This window comes from Mixophyes fleayi, chromosome 6 (assembly GCF_038048845.1).
Source record: "Mixophyes fleayi isolate aMixFle1 chromosome 6, aMixFle1.hap1, whole genome shotgun sequence".
NCBI classification, from domain to species: domain Eukaryota; kingdom Metazoa; phylum Chordata; class Amphibia; order Anura; family Limnodynastidae; genus Mixophyes; species Mixophyes fleayi.
Genome location: NC_134407.1, coordinates 33,890,612 through 33,915,269, shown reverse-complemented (window position 1 = coordinate 33,915,269; position 24,658 = coordinate 33,890,612). Strand labels below are relative to the sequence as shown.

General features: G+C 38.8%; 2 protein-coding genes across 3 annotated transcripts in view; one reads left to right on the top strand and one right to left on the bottom strand.

Annotated features, from left to right (window-relative positions):
* ARL3 (ARF like GTPase 3) overlaps nt 1-4,966 on the bottom strand; it is a 28,591-nt gene extending 23,625 nt beyond the window's left edge. The window contains exons 1-2 of the mRNA XM_075216242.1: nt 4,876-4,966; nt 567-710 (exon numbers count right to left, since the gene is read on the bottom strand). Coding sequence (XP_075072343.1) covers nt 567-710; nt 4,876-4,878 — 147 coding nt within the window. The 5' untranslated portion in view covers nt 4,879-4,966. The remainder of the gene's footprint in view (nt 1-566; nt 711-4,875) is intronic.
* A 202-nt stretch (nt 4,967-5,168) lies between these two features.
* The window catches only part of SFXN2 (sideroflexin 2), a 34,358-nt gene continuing 14,868 nt past the window's right edge, over nt 5,169-24,658 (top strand). The window contains exons 1-7 of one of the 2 annotated variants that reach the window (XM_075216240.1): nt 5,169-5,259; nt 11,640-11,819; nt 15,205-15,375; nt 18,737-18,835; nt 20,379-20,454; nt 22,647-22,732; nt 23,602-23,662. In XM_075216240.1, the coding sequence (XP_075072341.1) occupies nt 11,647-11,819; nt 15,205-15,375; nt 18,737-18,835; nt 20,379-20,454; nt 22,647-22,732; nt 23,602-23,662 (666 nt within the window). In that variant the 5' untranslated portion in view covers nt 5,169-5,259; nt 11,640-11,646. Of the gene's footprint in view, nt 5,260-10,531; nt 10,554-11,639; nt 11,820-15,204; nt 15,376-18,736; nt 18,836-20,378; nt 20,455-22,646; nt 22,733-23,601; nt 23,663-24,658 lie in introns of those variants that run through there. The other variant, XM_075216241.1, reaches the window with a different exon arrangement.

Genomic DNA, 24,658 nt, shown 5'->3' with positions numbered 1-24,658 from the left:
TAATGTTGAGTTTAATAATAACGTAGGAACAAAAAAAAAAAAACCCAGAAAAAAAAAAAAGAGCCGAATTATGTGATTTTAGCAAAAAAAAATGGGAATCCAAAAACCAAAACACGAGAGGTCGGTTTTGCCAAAACACGAAGTTAATCCAGATCCAAAACCAAAACACGGGGCTCTGCGAACGTATCTAGTTTGTGATATGAAATAAAATACTACATACTGTAGACAACATTGGCCATTACCAGTACTCTATCTGTGCACTTGGTAGTTACTTTTACCTCTTTGCCTGGGCACCTGCTCATTGCGGAGTTTGCCATTTTTGTACTGTTTGCACCTTATTTGCACTTTTCTACTTATCGCACTTTGTACTGCCTGTATTCCGCATACTTTTACCCTGGACTGTTGTCCCTTGCTCTATGTACGACGCTGAGAAAACTTTGTGACGCCTCAAAGAAACTATAAAAATATAATAATAAAAAAGGTACTTGGCCTCTGACCTTATTCTTTTATGTGGCACATGACTTATCAGCCAATAATTAATCACCAGAAGTGTGTCTGTCACTCACCTGTGTTGGAGTGATATGACTTATGTCTTCAGATGCCAATTGCTTTAACAATGTGGTTTTTCCTGCATTATCAAGACCCAGGAGCAGGATTCGTACCTCCTGGTCTGGAGCACTCTTCAATTTACGCAAGATAGACAGCAGACCCTAAATGGCAATAAAAACAACAACAAAAAACAAAACAGTAAATATAATTGTACTTATTAAAGGTGATGCATTGCATGAGGCTAAAGCACTCCACAAGAAGGAAGGAGAGTGATGACAAAGGCTGAACACTGCAGAGGCAATCTGCAATAAGCCCTATGATAAAATGCATGGTTAATTCATGTTTGTGTGTGAATATAGACCAGATGTTCTGGCAGTATATCAGATCTCAGTCGTTCCCCGACTATGGTTGCATGGAGAGGTTTTGACATGGCAAGGACTTTTCTAATGTCTTGGCAGTTACATTTTGTCTAGAAGATGCTAAAAAAGACCTCAAAAGCAAATACAGCCAAATATGGAATGTTTGCCATTGACTTGTGTAGACATTTCTTCCCTGGATCATAAGAAAGTCAGGTTCTTAAATAAGATGTTGTTTACCCAGCTCCAAAGTCTTCAAACTCTATGAATTAAGTTGATGTAAGAAGGAATTAATACAAAATTAAATGAATATAGCTAAAATATCTTCAAATTTCTCTAACAAAACATGAACCCTGTTATATTTAATTATGCATCTGACAAAAAAAACAATTAAAGGATGCAGCAAACTGTAAAGACAGTCATGGGGAAGGCAGAGGGTGGTTGATTTATTATTCTACAAGACTAATCAAATCAAAGTCGCCAAGAAACATACCAGACACCTAATTTGTTGGGTTTCTCTATAGATCACATTTCTGGTGAGAAAATGGGTGAAGTATATAAAATGTAATAATTCGAAAAATAAAAACTGCTCAGAGTTACATCATCTGTATTTGTAAATACATATGTATCAATTTCAACAAATGCTTTCTATGTTGTTTATTTTGTTTTATACATTTTTATTGTACATTTTGATACACTCAATTTCATACCTTAAAGACTTTGATATACTATTAAATATACCAGCATTTCTGTAGCACTAAAAGAAATGATATGGATAAGAATGGCTCAAGGACTACATACAAGTTAAAAGACAGTTTTGGGTCAGTCATTAGTGGAAATTACAATAAAAATCAAATCTGGTATGAACTACCAAGAAAAAAAATGAGGTGTTAATCAGAAAGGGCAGTGCATCTTGTGGTTTAGTGGCTCCAACATTACTTTGTAAAGTTTTGCAAGCCACAAATCAGATTTCTGTCTTGACAGCTACTGGACAATTAAGAGCTTTCTGGATTTAAGAAATAAACTAGTTATACCACTTTCATACTGCCGCCCCGGCAATATCCCGGGTTGTTAACCCGGGATATTGCCGGGGCACAGGGCAGTATAGATAACAAGATTCCCAGGTCGGGCGGGTTCATACTGCACCTGCCCGACCCGGGTTTTAGAAAACAAAAAAGGGTTAAAAAAGATTTTAACATTTCTAGTCCATTAGAAATGACGTCATTTTAGTACCCAGAGGTCCCCCTGACAGCCGGCAACGCACCGGAGACACTGCTGGCTGAAAATAAGTTAAGTAAACACTTCTTATGTATTTTTTATTAATTAAAATCTTTTTTTTTTACCTCACAATCTTTTTTTTTTACAGTATGAATGGTGAGACCCGGGAATTACACGGATTGCACCATTCATACTGCAGGCGAGCGGGGTCCAACACGGGAATTACCCCTCGCAAAATCCCGGGTCTAAATCCCGGGATTTTAGACCCGGGATTTTGTGGTTGGACTATTCATACTGCACCAAGACCCGGGTTTTTCAGCGTGCCTCTGCAAAAACCCGGGTTTTTGGTGCAGTATGAATGGGGTATTAGTAAAGCAGGGTGCTATAGTGGCAGTCTGGTGCTCACAAGTGACTCATTATGTACAATCTGAGAAAAACAGCACATTCCCTGGAGCAGCAGAGCGGACCTGGTTGAAAAACATACAATAGCTGCGTTTCTGTCTGATCTTGAAATCCAATTCACGTGACCAGGTAAGGTATTAAGTACTTTGAGATGGTTTAGCAGATAGATCAGCTATGTGCTTCGTCTGTGCCACGGCCATATGCTGTAGCATGAATTGCCATACAGTTAACGTCTTCTATGTTATAATTGGAAAGTTGTACATACAGACAATAGAAAATGAAAAAAAGAATTCAGATTTTAAATTCTGGAATTTTAGTTTAGCGTTTAGACAAAAGAAATTATGCATGAATAAAAGTGAACTCCTCGCTAGGTAGATTACTTTTCTTTTGTTGTTAGATTTATTCTCGTTTACAGCCCGAAAGAGTAGCAACCACAGCACAAGCTATTTACAAACATTGCTGAGAGGTGCAAATCTGCACTAGAACCTTAGCAACAAATTCGTTTTTAATCTGTCTAGTGTAGGTTAGACCAGAGGTTCCCAAAGTGTGCGCCGCGGCACTGTCACAGGGGTGCCGTGGCCAGGAAGGAAAAAAAAAAAAAAAAAAAACAACTTACTAATCCAGCAGCACCTGGGATTCAGCATCCTTCTCCCTCCTCGCTTCTCACTGAATGTCGGGCGTGACGTCATCATGTCCGACTTATTCAGTGTGAAGCGGCGGGAGAGGGGAGGATGCTGGGTCCCGGGCGCCGCCAGATTGGTACAAAGACAGAAGAGAAGACAGAAGAAATAGAAGACAGAAGGCCAAGTATGGTAAGTAAAGAAATGGGAGGGGAAATGATGATAGGAAACAGCAATGGAGGGGCAAAAGGATGAAGGAGGGCACAGAGTGTGTGGATGAAGGAGGGCACAGAGTGTGTGGATGAAGGAGGGCAGTGCGATGATTTTGTACATGTTTTATTTTGTTTGATCTTATTCCTCTTAGTATTAGCTTTAAGTTATTCTTTGACAGAAATATAATTGAAACAAATATATATATATATTATTTTTCCTTGGATTTATGTGTATTATTTTTGCAAACAACTTACTAAGCAATTCTGTCCTGACCTAAATACTTATTACATTATTTTGACCCAACTACTTATAAAAAACGGTACTGCTCGGTAATTATTTTGGAGGGGTGCCTTGAAAAAAATTATGGAGACTCTAAGGGTGCCGCAAACTGAAAAAGTTTGGGAACCACTGGGTTAGACCAATGGTAATTGTTTTCACGATTTCCACCATTCCGCACCATTAAACAGTACCCAACCCGGGTTAGACAATGAAAGCTACTGATTGGTTGCTATGGTTTTAGTGCAGTTTACAGCAAGTTTAATCATTCACTCTCAAAAATATGAATAATGGCATTTTGTTGTGTTGCCTGAGTAATAGCAAAAAGCTCCCCACATACTAGTCAAATAGCAGGAAATAAAAGAACTGTATTGACTATTTTAAACTTTTCAAAATAAATATCACCCACATGAGTATTATGGTGTCCCCCCAATTATAATTGACTTACAAATAGAGATTAGAATAGAGCTAGTCATATGCAGAAACCATCAATGATCTAACACTAATCCCATAACACTTATGTAAAAGGAAAAAAATGTATTAGTAACAGATCATCATGGGTTGTTGTTTTTTTCCCACAAGACTTTTTACCAGTAATAATGAACTTTAGAGTGATTATTACAACACTGTGGACAGAATGGAAGAATTATACATCATACTACATGGTATTTATTGCTCCTAAAACCATCACTTTAACCAAAACATTAATTTAATAGCAGATACGACACTAGTGGCCTGCAGCTAGATGGAAATTAGACATCACGACTGGTAAATAGTAAAATGCTGACTTATTAGATCAGAGTTGGACCAGCTGTGACTCACTAACGGTAGTGAGACTACAGATCCCAGCATAGGCTTTATGGCAGGGCATGCTGGGACTTGTACTTCCACCAGAGCAGGTAATACCTCTGTATTAGACACAGGTACACAGGCGATGAATGAACGTGCACCGGGTTACACGAGAGCCCTGAGACTAGAGGATAAGGGTGATCCCCACCAGGCTTTCAATGACTTAATCCCTGGCAGATCCTCTTACTATGAGTCACCCAGGATGAGCGGTGCCCCGGCTGCCCCCTTCCCTCCTCAGCATCATGGCGTCCCAGCAACGGAACAACCAACAGAGGAGGCAGCAGCTTAAACCTCCCACCCCACCCGCACACCCAACCATCACCACCTCCACCCCCCGGTCTACCAGATAACGGCCGCACAGCCGGGTCACCGGGCCCCGCAGCACCACTCACCATCCTCTCCGCGACTCTCCAGGTTACCAGGGGCAACTACGTCACCCAAGCCGCTGGTGACGCGTGACGGCTCATGGGCGTGTCAGTCACGGTGCGCGCTGGTGACGCCCCATTCTCTTCCCCACGAAGCTGAAATTGCCCATACCTGAACCTGGAACGGTACTGCGCATGCGTGCAAATTTAGCTTACTCTCGGCTCCACGATAGCGCATAGTGTAAATGTGGGCAGAACCTAGCTCTGCCGTTTAATTGGCTGAAGGGGGAGATACTGACTTGTGATTGGTTACCACGCTTCTAGTAGCTAGCGTGGACGGAAGAAGTCAGTCAGTGAATGAGTGCATGTTGGCTTATAGAAGGACCTGGCTGTGTTGGGGCTGAGCTGCAGGTATAGTATAATTATAGTGTCTACAGGGGATCAGGGTCTGTAGCACATCATATACACTAAGCCCATAGAGAAATAACTTTATATCAGCAGTGTGATAACAGCAATATTCTGGTAAATATAAGGGGAGTGTGCTGGGCACTACTGCAAGAAGAGTGTAAATGCTGTTACTTTATTGCACTAGATATTATAGTTTAAATAATAATGCTTTCTGGACCAATTGTATGTCTTTGTTTTGCAGCTGTGTTTATGTTGAGTTTTTGTTGTTGTTATTATGTTGTTGTTATTATGTTGTATATAACTATGATATTATCCATTACTTTAGAAGTTTGCATCATCATCATCATCTATTTATATAGCGGCACTAATTCCAAAGCGCTGTACAGATGAATCGCACACATCAGTCCCTGCCTCATTGGAGCTTACAGTCTAAATCCCCTAACACAGGGGTCAGGGAACTTTTTTATCCAAAAATATATTTAGATACGCCGACGTTACCCCCTTGATTTGAAAGGAAAGAAATCATATATTATTAATTATTGGAATTCAACATTTTATTGAATCTATTCAAAATTTCTTTGAAAGCTTCAACTTCAAAACCTCAGGTTTTGGAGAAATGATGTTGCTTAATTTTTTACATGAGAGCATCAATATTGGGGCATTTTGATGGCAGAGCAATTTGGATACAGTCTTCAGCGTCCAATCGATTTCTCTGCTTTGTTTTTATGTTCGTTAGAGTGGAAAAGCCTTGTTTGCAAAGGTAGGTTGTTGCAAAAGGCAGAAACTTTTTGACTGCCTCCTCATGTGCAATTTTGAATGCCTTTGCAGCTGTTGACAACCAAAAATATGACAGATCTGCTTTGTTTTCAAATGCAATACGTGCTTCATTATTGCATCGAAGCTCAAGAAGTGCCTCTGCCAACCTTTTAGGCTCTTCTAGTACAACAGCAATTTCACATTTAAAGGGGTCTACAATTCAACTAACAGCATGTGAATCAGCAGCATTACCCCCAGGAATTTCATTTTTACCCCATTTGGGGTAATTTTCCCCTGTTCCCTGACCACTGCCCTAACATATACATGCACAGACTGAGAGAGACTAAGGGCAATTTCTTAGCAGCCAATTAACCTACCAGTATGTTTTTGCAGTGTGGGGGGAAACCAGGGCACCTGGAGGAAACCCACGCAAACACGGGGAGAACATGGGAGAACTCATGACCCCAGTGCTGTGAGGGAGAAGTGCTAACCACTAAGCCATTGTGCAGCCCTCGTCTTATAATTGTAGATGATGATGTTAGGACAGATGTTATAACTTTGCAGGTAGTTGAAGAAAGAGACTAAAAGCAATGCTATTGTGCTCATCTATATTAATGTTGTTATTATTATCATGTACATATCAGTAGTCATTTTATGTAAAAAAAAAAAAAACACTATTCTCTGTATAGTGACATTTTAGTCATATAGTAAAACTAATAAATGTTAATTTAGAAATCGGTTATTATAACAGATAAGCTCATTTTTTCATGAGCATTTCAGTATTTATGTACAGATAGAGCTGCATATTCTGATAATTTTATTTTTTACTTAGGTTTGACTTTATAAACTAAATGGCTGAGTATTGCTCTTGCCAGTCTATTATATGAGACAGACCTTACCCTATTGTGTAATACAAAGTTGATGCAGTTCTAAGTTCTACCATAAATTCATTGCGGTTATCTAAAAATATTAAATCAAATGGCAATATCTTCGTTTTATGACTGTAAGCAGTGCACTTGGTGCTGCTGAGAAGATATCAATATTAAACAGCCCTTGACCCAAAACACCTACAAAATAATTTTTCTGCATCTGGTGCAAGATGATAACTGACTAATGTCATTAGGAGCTGAGAAATTAACTAGCTTTCCCAGCTCCGACCTAGATCATTTGTTCTCTGTGAATTCTACAGATGGGAGCAACTGCAGTGTAGACTGTGACCTCTTGATATGCCCTCATATCTACATAATGTTATTTTGTTTGGGTAATGTTTGCACAACATTTAGTCTTGAATGTTTATTATTTGCTGAACTACTGTAATTCATTTAGCAAAACTAGATTGTGCTGTCCATTTGCTTAATAATACCTTATCTCACATAATTCAAAAGTTCCGCCAGATATACACTATATGGACAAAAGTATTTGGCAACACCTGTTCATTATTGAATTGAGGTGTTTCAATCAGACTCGTTGCCAGAGGTGTATAAAATTAAGCACCTAGCCAGGCTTTCCACAATATGTTGGGAGTGTTTCTGTGGGAATTTGTGCCAATTCATTCTGTACAGCATTTATGAGGCCAGGCAATGATGCTGGATAAGAAGACCTGGCTCGCAATCTCCAATCCAGTTCATCCCAAAGGTGTTTGATGGGCTTGAGGTCAGGACTCTGACCAGAGAAGCGTGATTCGTCACTCCACAGAACACATTTCCACTGCTCCACAGTCAAGTGTCTGTGTGTTTTACACCACTCCATCCAACGCTTGGCTTTGGTCTTGGTGATGTGAGGCTTGCATGCAGCTGCTCGACCATGAAAACCCATTCCATAAAGCTCCCACCGCACAGTTTTATGCTTACAGTAATGCCAGTAATGGAACTCGTCAGCTATGGAATCAGTAGAGCGTCAGCGACTTTTAAGCACCATGCGCCTTAGCAGTCGTTAACCCCGCTCTGTGATTTTACGCAGTCTTCCCCTTCTTGACTGAGTTGCCATTGTTCCTAAACGCTTCCACTTTACGAATATCCAGCAGGGATGAAATTCCACGAACCGTCTTATCGCAAAGGTGGCATCCTATCACAGTACCACGTTTGAACTCAGTGAGCTCTTCAGAATGATCCATTTTTGTATCCCAAATGTTTGCAAATGGAGACACCTCTGGCAATGGGTCTGATTGAAACACCTCAATTCAATAATTAACAGGTGTGGTCAAATACTTTTGTCCATATAATATATATAATATCATACCCCTACTGTAAATTAGATATTAGACGTTGCAGAGGAGTAAGTATATTTTTCTCCTATTTTAGTCACAGTGGCCAAGGATACATTGCTGCTGTGCTGGTGCATGGCAAACACAAAACACAATGTGCTATCTTATCTCATCTTTACGCACCTCACATTAACATGGTTATTTTAATAAATGTTTTAGTACAAGTATGGTGTAAAAACTAAGATTGCACGTTACTCAACAAATTAGTTGAAATTGATATTTTTAAGAAACACAGAGTATTAATCTAGCAAATATGGACTGTCAATTTGTACTCTATCATAAGAAGACGCTGTTTAATAACATAATTTCTTTTTTGAATTTCTTAGAAATTGCAGTGATCCAATTTCAATTTGATTTTGATTTCATGTTATTAGCACCCTGGATAGTTTAAAGCAGTAATCCCAGAGAGATTTGTTTTTTGTTTTTTTCTAAATTGCAAGATAGGTACCATTTTAAGCATGCATGTGATTTAATGCATTTATAGCTACCCTCCTACAAATCATTTCAAAAGCACTCTGTTTGGCAAGCACAAATAGCTGCCAGACACAGTCTGTTTGCTACACAGACACAAAACCTCAGCATGTCATGTGATGGCAGAGGTGGGAGAAGAAGAATTGCACAGTGCTCAATACATTATATGCCATGTGACTGTGGTTGTCATGGTAGTCCAGAATCATAAATCATTAACAGAAGCCTGAAGAAAAAAACAAGGGAAAATGATAAATACTAACATTCCTCTTGTAGCCTACCAGTGATTTATGTTAAAAAAAATAAAATAAATAAATAAATACCTGCTTTATGTCATGGGATTGCTGCTTTAAAGTCTGTTGAATAAATTATTTTCTAATGTCCTTATTGTACTTTTTTTCAGTGTGTTATCTAAGTCAGGAGTTGTTTGTTGTGTCTCTATTCACTGTGTAACATTTACTGTAGAGGTCAGTGCTGTAGAGGTCAGTGCATACATTACATTTAGATCAGTGTTTCTCAACTCCAGTCCTCATGCACCCCAAACAGCTCGTTTTCAGCACTTCTGTCTGTGGAAAACGGTAGGATAATTACTAACCCAGCCAAGTACAGTAAGTCACCTGTACATGATTTGATAAGTTGAGAATCATTTCTTTAAATAGACTGACACGTTTAGTGACAATAATGATATCTATATTCAAACAGTATATTGACTGTGTATTATTTATATATAAAAATATTTATCTTATTATATATGCTGGAATGTTCTGCAGTTTTTTTTAAAATATATAGCGTTTAAACGCTGTGTTCTATCTAATTGGACGGCATCACTTTGCAATCTGACTTGCATATGGGTTTTTGTATGATAAAAAAGAAATCAAATCAATGTTTACCTTTCTGATTAAAAGTCTATGTGGGTGATTAAACACATAAATTAAACTAGACCAGTTGTTGTCATATATAATTATATTTTATTTATTAAAGGAAGAATTTGCCTGGAATGAGCATGTATTAAAATAGAAAACAATTGTTAGAATTATCCCTTCCATGGTTATGGTAAATGAGGTGCAAAACACCTTTGGTTATAAAGTGATTAAAAAAAAAAATAATACCCTCCCAGGCACTTTTTGGGCATATGCTTTGGCCTTCTAATCTCTGTATTACCCAGTATTGTTTATTACTGTGTTTGCCCCAATTGTAAAGCACTACGGAATTTGATTGTTTTATATAGCTAAATGTTGTTGATGATGTACAGGCCTTTTGGAACTCGGTATAGAGCTGTATCTCCTCCACACTAGCAGCCGCCGCTGCCCAGTGCCCAAGGGTTTGCCATTTTGGCCTTACATTGGAAGAGAGTTTTAGCAAGTCGCTGTTTAAATATATGTTCAATTTAACGTCACTGGCCGAAGTGATTCTTGCCAGGGGTTGGATGGCATCTGAGCCTCCCAGTGTCCACAACTGGATTGCCCTGAACAATGATGTCTGGAAACAAAAGATTTATGAATGAGAACCCTGCACAAATATGACACCGTGTGGCCTTACTGGTGAAAATCTCAGTTTGACATTCACCCCCATCAAGATCACGATGATGCTATGATGTAGGGTAAAACCTCTTTGCCATATCGCCCCTTCATTCTCCTCCTTGTGGGGGGGGGTGACTTCCAGCCCTGTGCAACGCTGCTGATAACGTTCTATATGTGGGCCATCATCAATATCGTTGTTACAACAACATTTTGTTGGTTTCCTATGCCTGCACTAAGATCGCTCTACCACCTCTCCTACTCTTCTGCTCTTTGGATTAACGGGTCTCACGGTACGTGATAAAGTTAGGAATGTTTTTTGTCTAGATAGCTTAGATATGTAAACTGCTTGTTTGTGTGTTCTGTGCGCGTTGGAAAATGCAAAACACTTCATTTGAAAGGGGGGATAAAAAGGGTAAATAAGAGAAAAAGGAGAAAAGTATCTGTAACCTGTAACAACATGATTTATAGGTAGGTTTTGATCAGTTGAATCCGGACATATTAATGCAAGCAGACAGGCCCACTTTATTACACCCACAAGGATTTCATAACTGCCTGTAGGCTTGTGAAGTTTAGTTTCTTGACTGTGAGGATATATAGATGCCCAGTGTAAGAAGTAGCCTCTGTTAATAATCTTAGTAAAACACAAGTAGCAAAAATGTTTATGGAGGCATTCAGCAAAATATGGGAACTAACCAAAGCAGCATATCTCACCTCTGTAAGTCATATCAAATCTGGTAAGTCATAGATCCAAGTTGAGGTTGGTTCTGAATTGAGTCTTAAGCTTTGGAACTATGGTAACTAAAAGATTTCTGTATGAGAGCTTATACTTCTGTTCTCCCTTAGCTTTCCCAATGCTCCCAACATATGGTTTGGCAAAGAAAATATTGTATATATCCGATATATCAAAGTCAGATGACGCTTCTCATGCCACCGTATAGCCTCATAGGCTACCAAGCAGGGGCGGACCCAGACATTTGCCCTACCCGGGGCGATTTTAGGGGGGCGTTTTAGGCCCCGCCCCTTTCTGTGTTCTAAGGCTGCCGGCGGCTGCACAGTATGTGCAGGTCCGTTCAGCAGTGAAAGTGCAATCAGAGCAGCCGGGCAGCATACTGTCACTGCTGAACGGACCTGCACAGTGTGCAGCTGTCGGCAGCAATCCCCTGGTAGGGGGGGGGCGATCGCCCCCCCCCTGGATCCGCCACTGCTACCAAGTCACTCACATATCCCAAGCTATAGACCTTAATGTGCTATATGATCCAGGTGTTTGAGCTGGTTCTCCTCAGAATGGATAGGCCAGGTTGTGGTAGGGTTTACTGGGAACTAGTGCTATAGGTAGATTTATTTTCTAATTTCATGATCTTCTCATCTCTTTTCAGTTAAATCATGTTACCAAGTACGAAGGACGGTGTTTACAATTTTAACATTGATGCCCCAAGATGGGACCAGAATACATTCATGGGCAGGTTGAAACACTTCTTCAATATAACAGACCCCAGGACAGCAATTGTGTCAGAACAAGAACTAGACCAAGCAAAAGTGCTTGTTGAGGCATGCAGGTAATTTCAAAGTGTTTTATTTTCCCCTCAAGCTTTATAGAACGTCAATGTTTAAAATAATTTAACACAAAATTGAATGTTCAATCCTGTTGGCAATGACTGCAGATAACTGTCTTTTCTATTTATGTGGGTTTATACATATGGGCAGCTTGTCCAAGTATTCAGCGGCATCATTGCCAACGTTTTTCCAGGGACTCCTAACGACTGAGGCAGCGCGTCCAGGGAGGTTACGCGGAATACTCTGTTGTCATGTGATCTACTTTTGTTTGCTTGCTAAATATTCCTGGTCAATAAATGTTAACTTCTAAAGCCTAGAGAATAAGAATAGATGGTAAGAAATGTATTTAACATGTAGAAAAATAGGAATTTCATTGTACAGCTGTTCAATACAAAAAAAGTAGGAATTTTCCAGAGACAAATCTTTAAATTATGGGACTATTCCTGGAAATTAGGGACAGTTGGCAATTATGCCGCTGTGCATGAAATACTGGAGGAAAAAAAAAAAAAAAATATATATATATATATATATATATATATATGTGTATATATATATATATATATATATATGTTAACCCGTGCATGATACTCATGCATTCTAGTCAAATCAAGCTACTTAAGGTGTTAAAAAGGTTCTTGTCATGCATTTGGGCCTAGCCCAGGCCTCCTCAGGGGAAGAGCGTTACTTCCCGACGCAAGCGCCCTTTTTTAACGTGGTTTTGTCCACATGTCACCACCTCATCATTTTCCTCCATCACCTCATCCTTCATCTTCATCGCCACATCCTACATCAAGCTACCTAAGGTGTTAAAAACTCCCCACTGTCACCCCCGGCAACCACCAACCACTCCCAACTGTCACTTCTCCTTCAAGAAATATATAGGTCAGTGTATAACTCTGCCCAGCAGGTGGCGCTGCAGCTTGTTGTTTTTTTTTTCACACACGCCACTAGGCATTTATATAGTAGATATATATATATATATATATATATTTTTTATATAATAGATCATTGGTCTCCAGACAAATACAGGTTGAATGCACCTGAGCACTCATTGAAAAATACCCTGGATTGCGTCCGCTGTATACATTGCGTTCATGCTGTCTCTAAAGTGCACCCATTGCTTACACTTCATAGAGGCAACTATTTTGTGAGTTGAATCAGTCTTTATGAGAATGCAACCTCTTCATTTAGTAGTAAACAATAGAATCACTGAGAATATATCTGTTCAGCCAACTAGTAGAGATGCTACAAAATTTAGAACCTGCTTGAAATTCTACTGAATTCCATCTGTTCCATGGCCATTTACAGGTTCACTCTAATCAATGAGCCTGTTTCGAAATATTGATAAAATTTGTGGTTTTGTTTTTTTTTGTTTGTTTGTTTTTTTAACAAACTATTTAAATAATATTTTTATGTAATAAAATATTTTAACTTTTGTTTTATAAAGAGTTTATTGAAGGATCAAAGGAGCATTACCGTGAAATTGTTGGATACTAGTACAGGTACAAGCACAGTGCATAATGGTACATGAACAGTAATTCCAATAGTTACAGTATAGTAGTACCGGGTGAGGCGCTTTTTGCATTATTTTAACTTTTTCTTTTAGTCGAACGTCGAACTCTACTGTGTTTAAAAGTTTGCAGTTCAGAATTAAAAAAGCTAAAATGTATAAAGTTTTGCTTGAATGTATTCGAACAGGATCACACATATGTAAACCAGCTGGACTGTGTGCAAACCTGCCGTGAACATGGTCAAAGTAATTATATACATTTTGTAATTTTAGAACCGATTCGTCGAACTGGTTCGAGAATAGATATTGGCCGGTTCTTGGTTCTCTACTGAATGGGAACCAGTGACAAAGTGCCTCAGTGCTGTCACTGGGTCCTAGTCATTTGGTAGACTACATTGCCAAAAATATTGGTTCATCCCACAAAATAGCTGCCTACACTGTATTTTGGTGGTGACTTCATTTTATGCCTATTGGATACACAATACATGGAACAAATTACATATAGTCATTAAAAGTTCTTTATGATGATATCAAACCTATATCATATATCTGCTCTTGTCCAGGAGTATAAAGTGTTTGCTAGATCAGGGTTCATGTAACTGTATATATAAATTATGGCTTGTACCCCATGATCTATTTGCTCATTTTGCCGATTGTCATGTTACCGATATAACCAATAGCGTTCTTCTGTTTTACCCTCATCATAAAGCCGTTCAACAGGTAAGCGTTTTTATTCAGAATGTTCAGAACCTACGGTTTTCTGGATATTTTTTTTTCTGTAATTTCCAGCAACATGCCTTAAATATACAAAGTTAAATTTAACAATTATCCCTGTCTTTCCCCATAGTGCTCCTCACAGTGACTGCACAATGAAACTCTGTCTGCATTTCTATGTATGACTTTATCTGTGAGACATTACTAAAGGAAGCCTGCATTTATTTACTATTTTTTTTTTCTATTTGGTGTTTAGATTTATTTATTTATTTATTTTTATTTTGTTTTACTCTGAAACTATTTTAAGTCCATCCCAACAGAACATGTTTTCTGTATTTCAATCCTAACAAATCGCATATGGGGCGAACAGTGAGCTCTTTATTCTCGTTGGAGCAGACCTGCGGTGAGGTCTTACACCTAAATTCCTGCTTACATTCCGAAAATGTGCTCTGTTCAAAGGGGGCTTGGGAAGACCTCAAAGTCTTAAGACCAATGCTACAAATGTCAGGCAAATTCCACATTTAGATTGCACAAATAAAATAGTACGGTAAGCGGAAAAGGTGTAGGAGGGACACGGCTACAATTAATATGTGCTAATCTTTTTAGAGCTAACTTAACACAGGTAGAATGTTGCCAGGCAACGTAAGTATGAACACATGTCTACTGATCGATCAGAACTGTCAGAATTTAACGTTCAGCTTTTTTTGTGTGAAATCCATTAAAGATGCTCTGTCACTTGGAAAATCACTTTCAGCTAATTACAATCCTGTAACCAGCTCCGTGTTATTAAATAAAGCAATATTCACAGAATATGTTTAAGCTTGATTAGTTCCATAAATATTTATAGATGTAAAACTGAGCCTACCAGTTATCTTCAGTGGAGACCTAAGTATGTTTACCAGCAGAGGGGGTATAACTGGGCTGAACTGTCGTCTTTTAGAGTTGTCACATTTAATGTACGTCTTTAGTAGTTATTCTCTTTATCAATCTTGGGTAAGAGGAATGTGAATAGAAATATCAAACATGAAAGTGACAAGAGCTTACTAAGCTTTTGTTATTGAGAGTTGGCTTATCCACTTTATAGTATGTTTAAAAGCTGTCATCTTTTTATGGAGTCTTGTTCTTGCAGAAAGCCTGGAGTAGACTGTGTGTTCTGTGTTTAGAGCAGGTGGCACTCCACCAGGCACCAGCGTAGAGCAGCTGCACTATGCCAAGAAACTGTACGACTCTGCTTTCCACCCTGACACCGGGGACAAGATGAATCTGATCGGCAGAATGTCTTTTCAGGTCCCAGGAGGAATGGCAATTACTGGCTGCATGCTACAGTTTTACAGGTATAGTCAACTTGTGCTGTTGTGTTTGTGTTTCTGTACAGTTATACCTGACTCGCAACCATGAGTGCAATGAAAATACACCAGGAATGTTTAATGGTCTTTTACGGTGAATGTTACGTTTGGTTAACTCAAGGTTCCAAAACGGAAGATCCCTTTGCATAGCGCTCACATCACGTCCGTTTAGCCTGGCGGTTAAGCTTCTCGGTAACTAATAGTATCAAGCAGGATCAGTAGTAATCCACACCAGTCTAAACAATGTCCCCTCTAAACAGAATAATAAAGGAAAGAGTTAAATAATCAATTTAAGAATGACTCCACCCTGAAGGGCTGCATTCAGTCTGCTGGATTTTTTTTCCTAGCAAGCTGTAATTTTAACTCCATCACTTCCAGATTGCAAATTTTAGAGGTAACCGTGCTGCCAATTCAATGGTTACAGACTAATTCCACCCAAAAATAAATTTCTCGCTAAGATTACCCCTCTTTTTCCCAACTGGCAATTAATTGGGGACACAGTGCCAAGGTCAGCAAACTGTTTTTCGGGAGAGCTCATCCACCTTTGGGGCTCTGGCATAGAACTCCCAAATCTCAGCTAGCTTGGGAATATTTAGTTTTGGGTGCAGTAAACATTTTTCGATGCTATTCCAGTCTGCCTTTATATTTGTGAGGCTTCACATAGCTGACACCAGCCTTGTCCTGGGCAGCAGCAGTACGCCGTATTAACAGGCTATGCTGTAATTTAAGAATACATTTTAATTTCTTCTCTCTCCATGAGCATTAGTTACAGTGTCGCTATGGCTGTCCCTTAGGCTGTTTACTTACAAGACCAATATCCACAATGTTCAGAACAATTTCTCTGGTTAACTTTGTCCAGTCTTTTTTTGAGGTTCCAACCAAAGCAGCCCAAGACATTCTGAGCATGCATTAGGAATATTTTAGCAATTATAATGAAGCCCAGTCATTTTGCTGAGGGGAGTGGGCTGTATTTATTAATTAAATATTTTTTTAATGGATTTCCTGCTGCATTAAGTCAGATGACTTATTTGTTTTGCCAGTTACATTAAAAAATTACTTAAATGGAAACATACTGGTTCATTATCTTTTGATGGGGGAGCTTCAGTGACTGTACACTGATTTACCCAAACTGTAAAAAACCCTCAAAGCAATACATGTGAACATCTCTCGAACCTGGTTAACCAGTGGTAAGATTGAATTTGTTCAGCAAAGCAATACGTCATATGTTTCCCTTATTTTGTATTATTTAGCACCAACATATTTCACAGAGCTTTTCAGAGAATGTTTATGTCCCTGTCTCAGTGGAGCTTACAGTCTATATTATCTACCACACATACACAATAAAACCACATAAACACACTAGGGTCAGTTTCACCAATAGCCACTTAACCAACCAGTATACTGTATGTTTGGACTATGAGAAGAAATCTGAGCAAACAAGAGGAGAACATGCAGATTTCACACAGATAGTGACTGTAATCTATGGCCATAGCTCTGTATCACTAATGATTTAGGTTATAAATCTAGGCCAGGCCTGGCCAACTTGTGGCTCTCCAGGTGTTGTGAAACTACAATTCCCAGCATGCCTTGCCAGGTATCAACTAGCTATCTGCTGGCTGAGCCTGCTGGGGCTTGTAGTTTCGCAACACCTGGAGAGCCACAGGTTGACCAGGCCTGATCTAGTCTATAGCATGTGAACTCTTAATGCATACACAGCTGTTTGTCAGATGTCTGTGTACCGGCCTCATCTCATAGGTCTGTTAATTATTGCCAGGTGGAACCGTCTGGTCTGGTTATGCAAGTAACTAATGTGGATGAGTCAAATTTAACATTAAGATGAGGATATTTTATTGGGATCAGTAAATGGGCTGCTGATTGTGTAGTAGTCTCTTTAGATCTCAACGCATGGTACATATATGCTTGAACATTAAAAGATTAAGTTTGTTTCTCATGCTAACTTGTACATTTTAAATACCCTGTCATAGTTAATATAATCCTCCACATGCCCCCATACCATATTCAGTAATATTTTAATGCAACATATTAGTTCTTTAATTTTTCCATCCATGTCGTGAATTAGAGGTCATTGTGCTGCATAATGTTACCAAAATACTCTCACCAAACTTCACCAGCTACTATAGTAAGCAAAGTTTTTGGATCTGGACTGTCTGCACTGTGTGAGATTGTGTTATTGGTGCTCTTTAGGAAATGTTGAGAAAAAAGGGGGTCCCTGCCCTTAGTGGATAGCGAAAGAGGTGCCGTGATACAACCTGGTGTGTCCTAAAGGTGGTGTGGTACAGTAGGTGTTTGTCACTTACTTGGTGTTCCTTTAGAGGGTATTGGCTGTTGAGGGATGTTCTCTTTTGCTTTATTCAGTGTTCTTGTTCCTTGTTTGGTGGAATAATCCTGGAGTATCCTTGCGCAGTGAAGGAAGCAGGTGGGAGATGAGTCACAGGATGTGGGTGATGTTTTACGTCCCCAGTATAGTATTGGTGGTGAAATGGGAGATGATGGGAGATGATGTTCAGGCTCTTTTGTACATTTTCACTACAGGTAGCTCTTGCTTTTTTGTATCTTTAGGTCTTTTGCTCAGTATGGCTCGTTTGTTTGTCATAGCACTCTTGTTTCTGATATGATAGCTCTTATTACCTTTGTTACAGGTTATAGAAAGAAAGTTATGTATTGTTTAGTTTTATAGTTTTCTCCAACTGTTTGGCGCTTGTGCTCTTACAAGAACAGTTGAGATATAAGGGGATGGGTGTTATATGAGTAGTAACCTGGTGGTGCTGTCTTTGTAAGGGTGAAGTGTTATGTAGGGGCACATAGATAGTGGCGACTTTGGTGCTGGAAGGGGAATGTGTGTAATTGTCTGTGTCTGCTGCGGAGTATGCAGCTGTGTTCTAACTGGGAGCTCTATAGCTTAGGTTCCTTGTACTGTGTGGTTGTCCGGTGCTGGGTGATTAGGTCAGCGGGACTGGTGTGTGTGTCTCTTTCTGGGCTCTTGAGCACAGTCTGGCGGCTTTTTCTGTGGTGATGACGGCAGCCAGGCGCAGTTGCTCAACCTGTCTTCAGGGTAAGTGTGGTGAAAACCAACACGTTTTAATAGATGTCCTTAAATAGGATTTCGTCAGGGATGCAGTAATGTCACTGTAGTGAGCAATCCTAAAAATAGCAATCTGCACAAATGTGTGTGTGTGTGTGTAACACTAAATAAACGGCAAAATTATTAACATATTGATGTTCGCCTATAAATTATTTGTGTTTTGTCAGGAAAAAAGCCCACATGTTCTTATTTTGTTTTGTAGAAGGAATTGGTTTTATAATTTATTTATTTTTTAAATTTAAACAGGACCGTTCCCGCGGTAGTGTTTTGGCAGTGGGTTAATCAGTCATTTAATGCACTTGTAAACTACACCAACCGGAATGCAGCCTCTCCCATCACACCTGGGTAAGTTCTTCCCAGTCTATTTTAATTGTGTCTCAAATTCAAGTAGTGTTTTTAAAGTCTGATTTATTTTTATTTTATTTTTTTTCTCTTTTCTTTTTTTTCTTTTGTGTGTAGTGTCCCGTTGCCTATGTACTCCAGCTTAATAAACCCTTAACATAAAAACAAAAACCTTTCTTTTTAGGTGTGTTTGACTAGGGTCAGAGTACTTGTTGTCATCATTCTGAAAAACTGGGTACACACAAATAAAAAGTGGCCAGGAAGAACAATGTATAACCCCATTAGCGTATTCAAATGTTAACAGCAGCATATATTGTGTCTGATGTGAGGCTCCTGTCAAATTGGTGTGGGAAGATTGTGGTCAAACACACCTTTGTATGACAGGAAGTTCATACATTAAATATATTTGTACTGATATGTATTAGTGTGGGAAACAGTTAGTGTTCGAAACACTTGATTGCTGGAGGGAAATGCTCTGTACCAGGGCATTGTCACTGTGCATGATTTAGGATGTGTGGGTGGTATTGGCCAAGGCTGGCTAGTTATTTGCACCCTGGGTGTAATCACAAATAATGGTCCACGCTGTAGTAGCAGCCACCTGTATTTTAAAGGGGTTTTGAATGTATTTTATAATCAAAAAAAGTTTTCAAAACAAACATTAATTTTTTTCTGGTAACTCTTCTCACTGGGGTGTCAATTTCCCAAAAATGTGGAGCCTTTACTTTATTACAGCGATGTATATATTATAAATATGTGGGAATCCTATAGAAAAAAAAATCACACAATGAAGTGTAGGGAAGTTGTCCGTTAAAATGAAGGCCACAGAAAACATTTGAAGGGCTCTATGGGGATTGAGGGCCTCCGGACTGACAGCCCTGTTTCACAACATCTATCTCTTCTCACCAGACTGACTGTAAGTCCTGTAATTGGTGATTACGGTGGGCTCATTGTGGCCGTTGTACTGGTCCCACATTCTTAAGAGATTTATTTCTCCAGAAAAAATAAATGCTAAACTGGTTCCTCGACCCCACTCTAATACATTAATGCTCCTCTTTTAGAATGAATTAATCAATTGCACAGATTTTGATTCCTTCTATATCACCTGTTAGAAAAAGATAAGGTCACACTCCTCTGATCCAAGTAACAAAACACTGAATTTCACAAAAAGCAAAGAGATCTTATTGACAGAGACCGATGGGCTTATTCTGTATTAGAGGCCTGAAGCTGATGTTTTATTAGCTCTCTTGCTAATCTGGCCCTGGTTTCCACCTTAACCAAAACACACCATCTTGCGCTTCCCTCTCTCTAAATGATTCATCTCCATAAAAAGGAAACTCATAATCCACATGTTCTTGAAATAGCTGTGGGGGAGCGTAAAAGGCTGTGGTCAGCCTTTCTCTGGGAAATATCCAGTAACCGACACATACATAAATGGTTTTTTTTTAAATATTGATAAAGATTAAAGCTGTGGTACTGTTTGTAATGTGTGTAGCAGTAGGGTGCACATCAGAGTCTTGAGTTAAAATGCATTATCCTTTCCTTGCAGTCAGATTGGAGTTGCCTATTTGACGGCTACTAGTACTGCTTTGGCCACTGCAGTGGGACTTAACCTCTACACCAAGGTATGGAAATTGCAGGATCCAGTGCAATAGAGCGTTAAAACATATCATTACAATTGCTTATCTCTAGGGGTAATGGATAACGCCCTCCAGTGCAATTTAGGTGACATATTAGGGCTCATGTACACACAAGTTAATGTTCCGCTGTGTTGACCATCATAGTACATGGAGGTCAGTCTGTGCCTTTTTGGTCACTGTATCCATTTGCTAATCTGCATCTGTTTTTTAATTACCGGTAGTTAACCGATGAAAAACAGAACAAACTGCACATGCCTATGTCCATGTGCAGCATGAGTTAATGAAGTGGATCAGTATTGTGTATTAACAGAGTGCTTGTGTGCATAAGTCCTTAAAGAGACCACTTTATTAAAGGATATTATGTAATTGTTGCTCCTGATGTGTACATCACAATATTAAATTTGTTTTATTTCTTTGACAGCATTTGGGAGTTGCTGTGTCTTAGTTTCACTTACCAGCAGGTTGTGTCATTACTTTTCAAAAAAACGTGTTCCAACAATTAAACTGTATCCTTTAATTGTTCACTATTCAGAACTAGACAACACATAGTTGGTATCAATATAAAATACTGTATTTTCATTTTGTGTACCTGTAGGAAAGTACAATTGCATGTGAGGGTATACAAAAGTCTTTTTTCTACACTGTGACTGAGGAAAACAGGTTCACCCAACTTGCTGACGCTAGTCTTTCACATATACTAAGTCTCTGAACCAGAAGGGTCTTCTACTCAGTAACACATTAACAAATAGTGTCCATGAATCTGCAGAGTTGGCAAAATATAATGCCTACATTAAGGTTTTACATTGACCAAGTTTTTTCCAGTCCACCAACATTACTATTACTATTAACATTACTATTACCACATCTCTACAGCAAAGGATTCTGGGTAATAAACAGCCAAGCAAACAGGGCCTGATTCATCAAGGAACGTAAATGCTGATTTTGTCCGTATCATCCGCAAATTCATCTGCGCATGCCCAGAACCGGACCATACGCAACTAAAGGCAGCGGCGTTTAATTCATCTTGTACCAAAGGACACTTACTATAGCTTATAATTTCAAGGAGGGAGTGGGGAGGGGGCGTATGCACGCAATCAATGTACAGTAAGACTGTGACAAACTTGAGCGCAAGCAGCCACTTCTGATTCAAGCTCTGGTCATCTCAAAGGTACTTGATTTTCTGCCACATGTCTTGCTCTAGCTACAGAGATAGTTTAAGTGCTGATCAGTAGTGACAACAGTCGCGTATGCATGCTATAACATGTTTGCAATCAGGAACAACTGTAAAAATTTATTTTATGTTCAGTAAACATTAAAACATCCTAATAAATGTAATTCCTGGAAAAAAAATACATATTAAAAAAACAAACACTTTTTTTAACTGGTTTATCGCTAATGCCTATGGGCCTGATTCATTAAGGAACGTAAGCAAGGAATCTCTTAAGTCTTTTGGACAAAACCATGTTAAAATTAAAGGGGTGAGAATTAGTTTTAGAATTTGCACATAAGTTAAATACTGTCTTTTTCCATGTAGCACTCAAATATCAACTTTAGATTTCAGTGTACAAATAAGCTATCAAGTATTTGTGTTTTACATGAAAAAACAGCCAGTATTTAACTTATGTGCAAAATAGAAAACTAATTTTCACCCCTTTTATTTTAACATGGTTTTGTCCAGGAGACTTAAGTAAGAAATTTCTTGCCTAAGTTCCTTAATGAATCAGGCTCTATATTATTAACAAGTGACATTAATTGATGTTTTTTTTCTTTGCGTTCTTATGCGAATTTATATTTCACATTGGATGTAACCTGCAGTGTCTTATGTAATAGAGTAGAGCAGACCTGCACCAGACAGCGCACCTATCTTCAGATCCGTTGAATTCGGACGTGCGTATGCCCGAATTCCGTGCATTGTAAAACAAACGCAGGTTGCGCTCAGTATTCATGCCTTCATGAATCAGGCCCACAGTGTTCACTTGCAAAATGTAAAGAAAATGGTGACCATTGGTAAGACCGAATGTACCAAGGGGGCAGGAAAAGTACCTTAGATAATGGGTATCTGCAATAGCGGCGTGGTTTGTCCAAGTCTGACAATGGGAAAAGTGCGTTTGTTTCCTGATATCCTGGAAGAACCTTTTGTATCCCTCACAAAATAAAATAATTCCTTATCCTTTCAGAAAGCTCCGCCACTAATCGCCCGCTGGGTTCCCTTTGCTGCTGTTGCTGCTGCCAATTGTGTGAACATTCCGATGATGAGGCAGCAGTAAGTTCTGTTCATGACTGTGCACTATATCTAATCCACCAGATGCAAATACTATCCTATAGTCACATGACTGTGTAATACTATCCTATAGTCACATGACTGTGTACTATATCTAATCCACCAGATGTAAATACTATCCTATAGACACATGACTGTGTAATAATAATACTATCATATAGTTCATGACTGTGTAATACTATTCTATAGTTCATGACTGTGTACCCTGTCTAATCCACCAGATGTAAATACTATCCTATAGTCACATGACTGTGTAATACTAATACTATCCTATAGTCGCATGACTGTGTACTATATCAAATCCACCACATGTAAATACTATCCTACAGTCACATGACCCTATAATACTATCCTATAGTCGCATGACTGTGTACTATATCTAATCCACCAGATGTAAATACTATCCTATAGTCACATGACCCTAGTACTATCCTATATTCACAAGACTGTGTAATACTATCCTATATTCACATGACTGTAATACTATCCTATAGTCACATGACTGTGTAATACTATCCTATAGTCACATGACTGTGTAATACTATCCTATAATCACATGACTGTGTAATACTATCCTATGGCTAATCCACCAGATGTAAATACTATCCTATAGTCACATGACCCTATAATACTATCCTATAGACACATGACTGTGTAATACTATCCTATGGCTAATCCACCAGATGTAAATACTATCCTATAGTCACATAATATCAGCAGATCATGTAACTGGCTCACAGAACAGCATCTCGCTCAGTTAGAGGTGCTGGAGATTGTCCATTGGTATCCATACAAGACCACATTCTTAATTCTGAGATGTTTAATATCCTGTTTTGTTGTGTTTTGTTTAGGGAAATTCTTAGCGGTATTGCAGTTACTGATGAGAATGACAATAAGCTGGGCCACTCGAGGGTAAGTCCTTCCTTTTAACACCGAAAAAAATATATACAAGGATTATGCCGGGTTAATAAATGATGCAGTATGAAGAATAAGAAGAAAACAGCATTGTGTTCCTATCAGACGTACTTAGTATCTAACAAAGTCCTTACTAACATTAAGAGAATGTAAGCGTTGATATATAAATGTTACAAATGAACATCTGCATTGTAACATAGCGCTTACAGTATATGAAGAGACATTAGAAACACTTACCTTTATTTCAGCTTAGCCAGCTCCTTCATTTCCATGTACAAGAAAGTACAATGACACAAGCTAATCCCACATCCAGCCAATCCAGGATTGTAGAATTAACAGCTGCACATAATTGTAGGTATGTTTAAGGAGCCCCTAAGCCCTGGCACCCTTGGCGACTGCCTAGGTTCTCCGGGAAGTAGCATCGGCCCTGTAGTAGGTGCCTATCAAACTGGAAGATTGTGGTGTCTAACACACCTGTATATGGAGCAAATTTCATATATTCAATTTGTTATTGACATAAATACTCCACAATGAGGGTATTCCAGCTGTGATAGTACAGTCCTAATTTTGTCTGAAAGAGTAGTCCCTTCTATGTTAAATGTCATATTTAGTGTTGTGTCTTCCAATGTTTTATTAGTTTTCATACCATAGATAGAAGCTTGTATACTTAATGCACATGTTTATCAAGCAGGAACTCTGTAGTATACAGGAAAGTACATTTGTACTGCAGTGCAGCCAAATGGAAACATTTGTAGTTATTTGTTGTTTTTTTTTGTTTGTATTATACTAAGCCTCAGATAGGGGGCAGCACATACCTGTCAAAGCTTAGTGCAGTCACTAAAGAACAGAAAGTGATTGTTAAGGGTCCGGTAAATGTACACAGAGCAGGAACATGTCATCTAATATAAGCCAGGTATGGGTCAATAGATTACAATAACCTGCCACAGACACGATTGCATACAAATAGCAAATGCAAAATTGTCATCTGTGTGG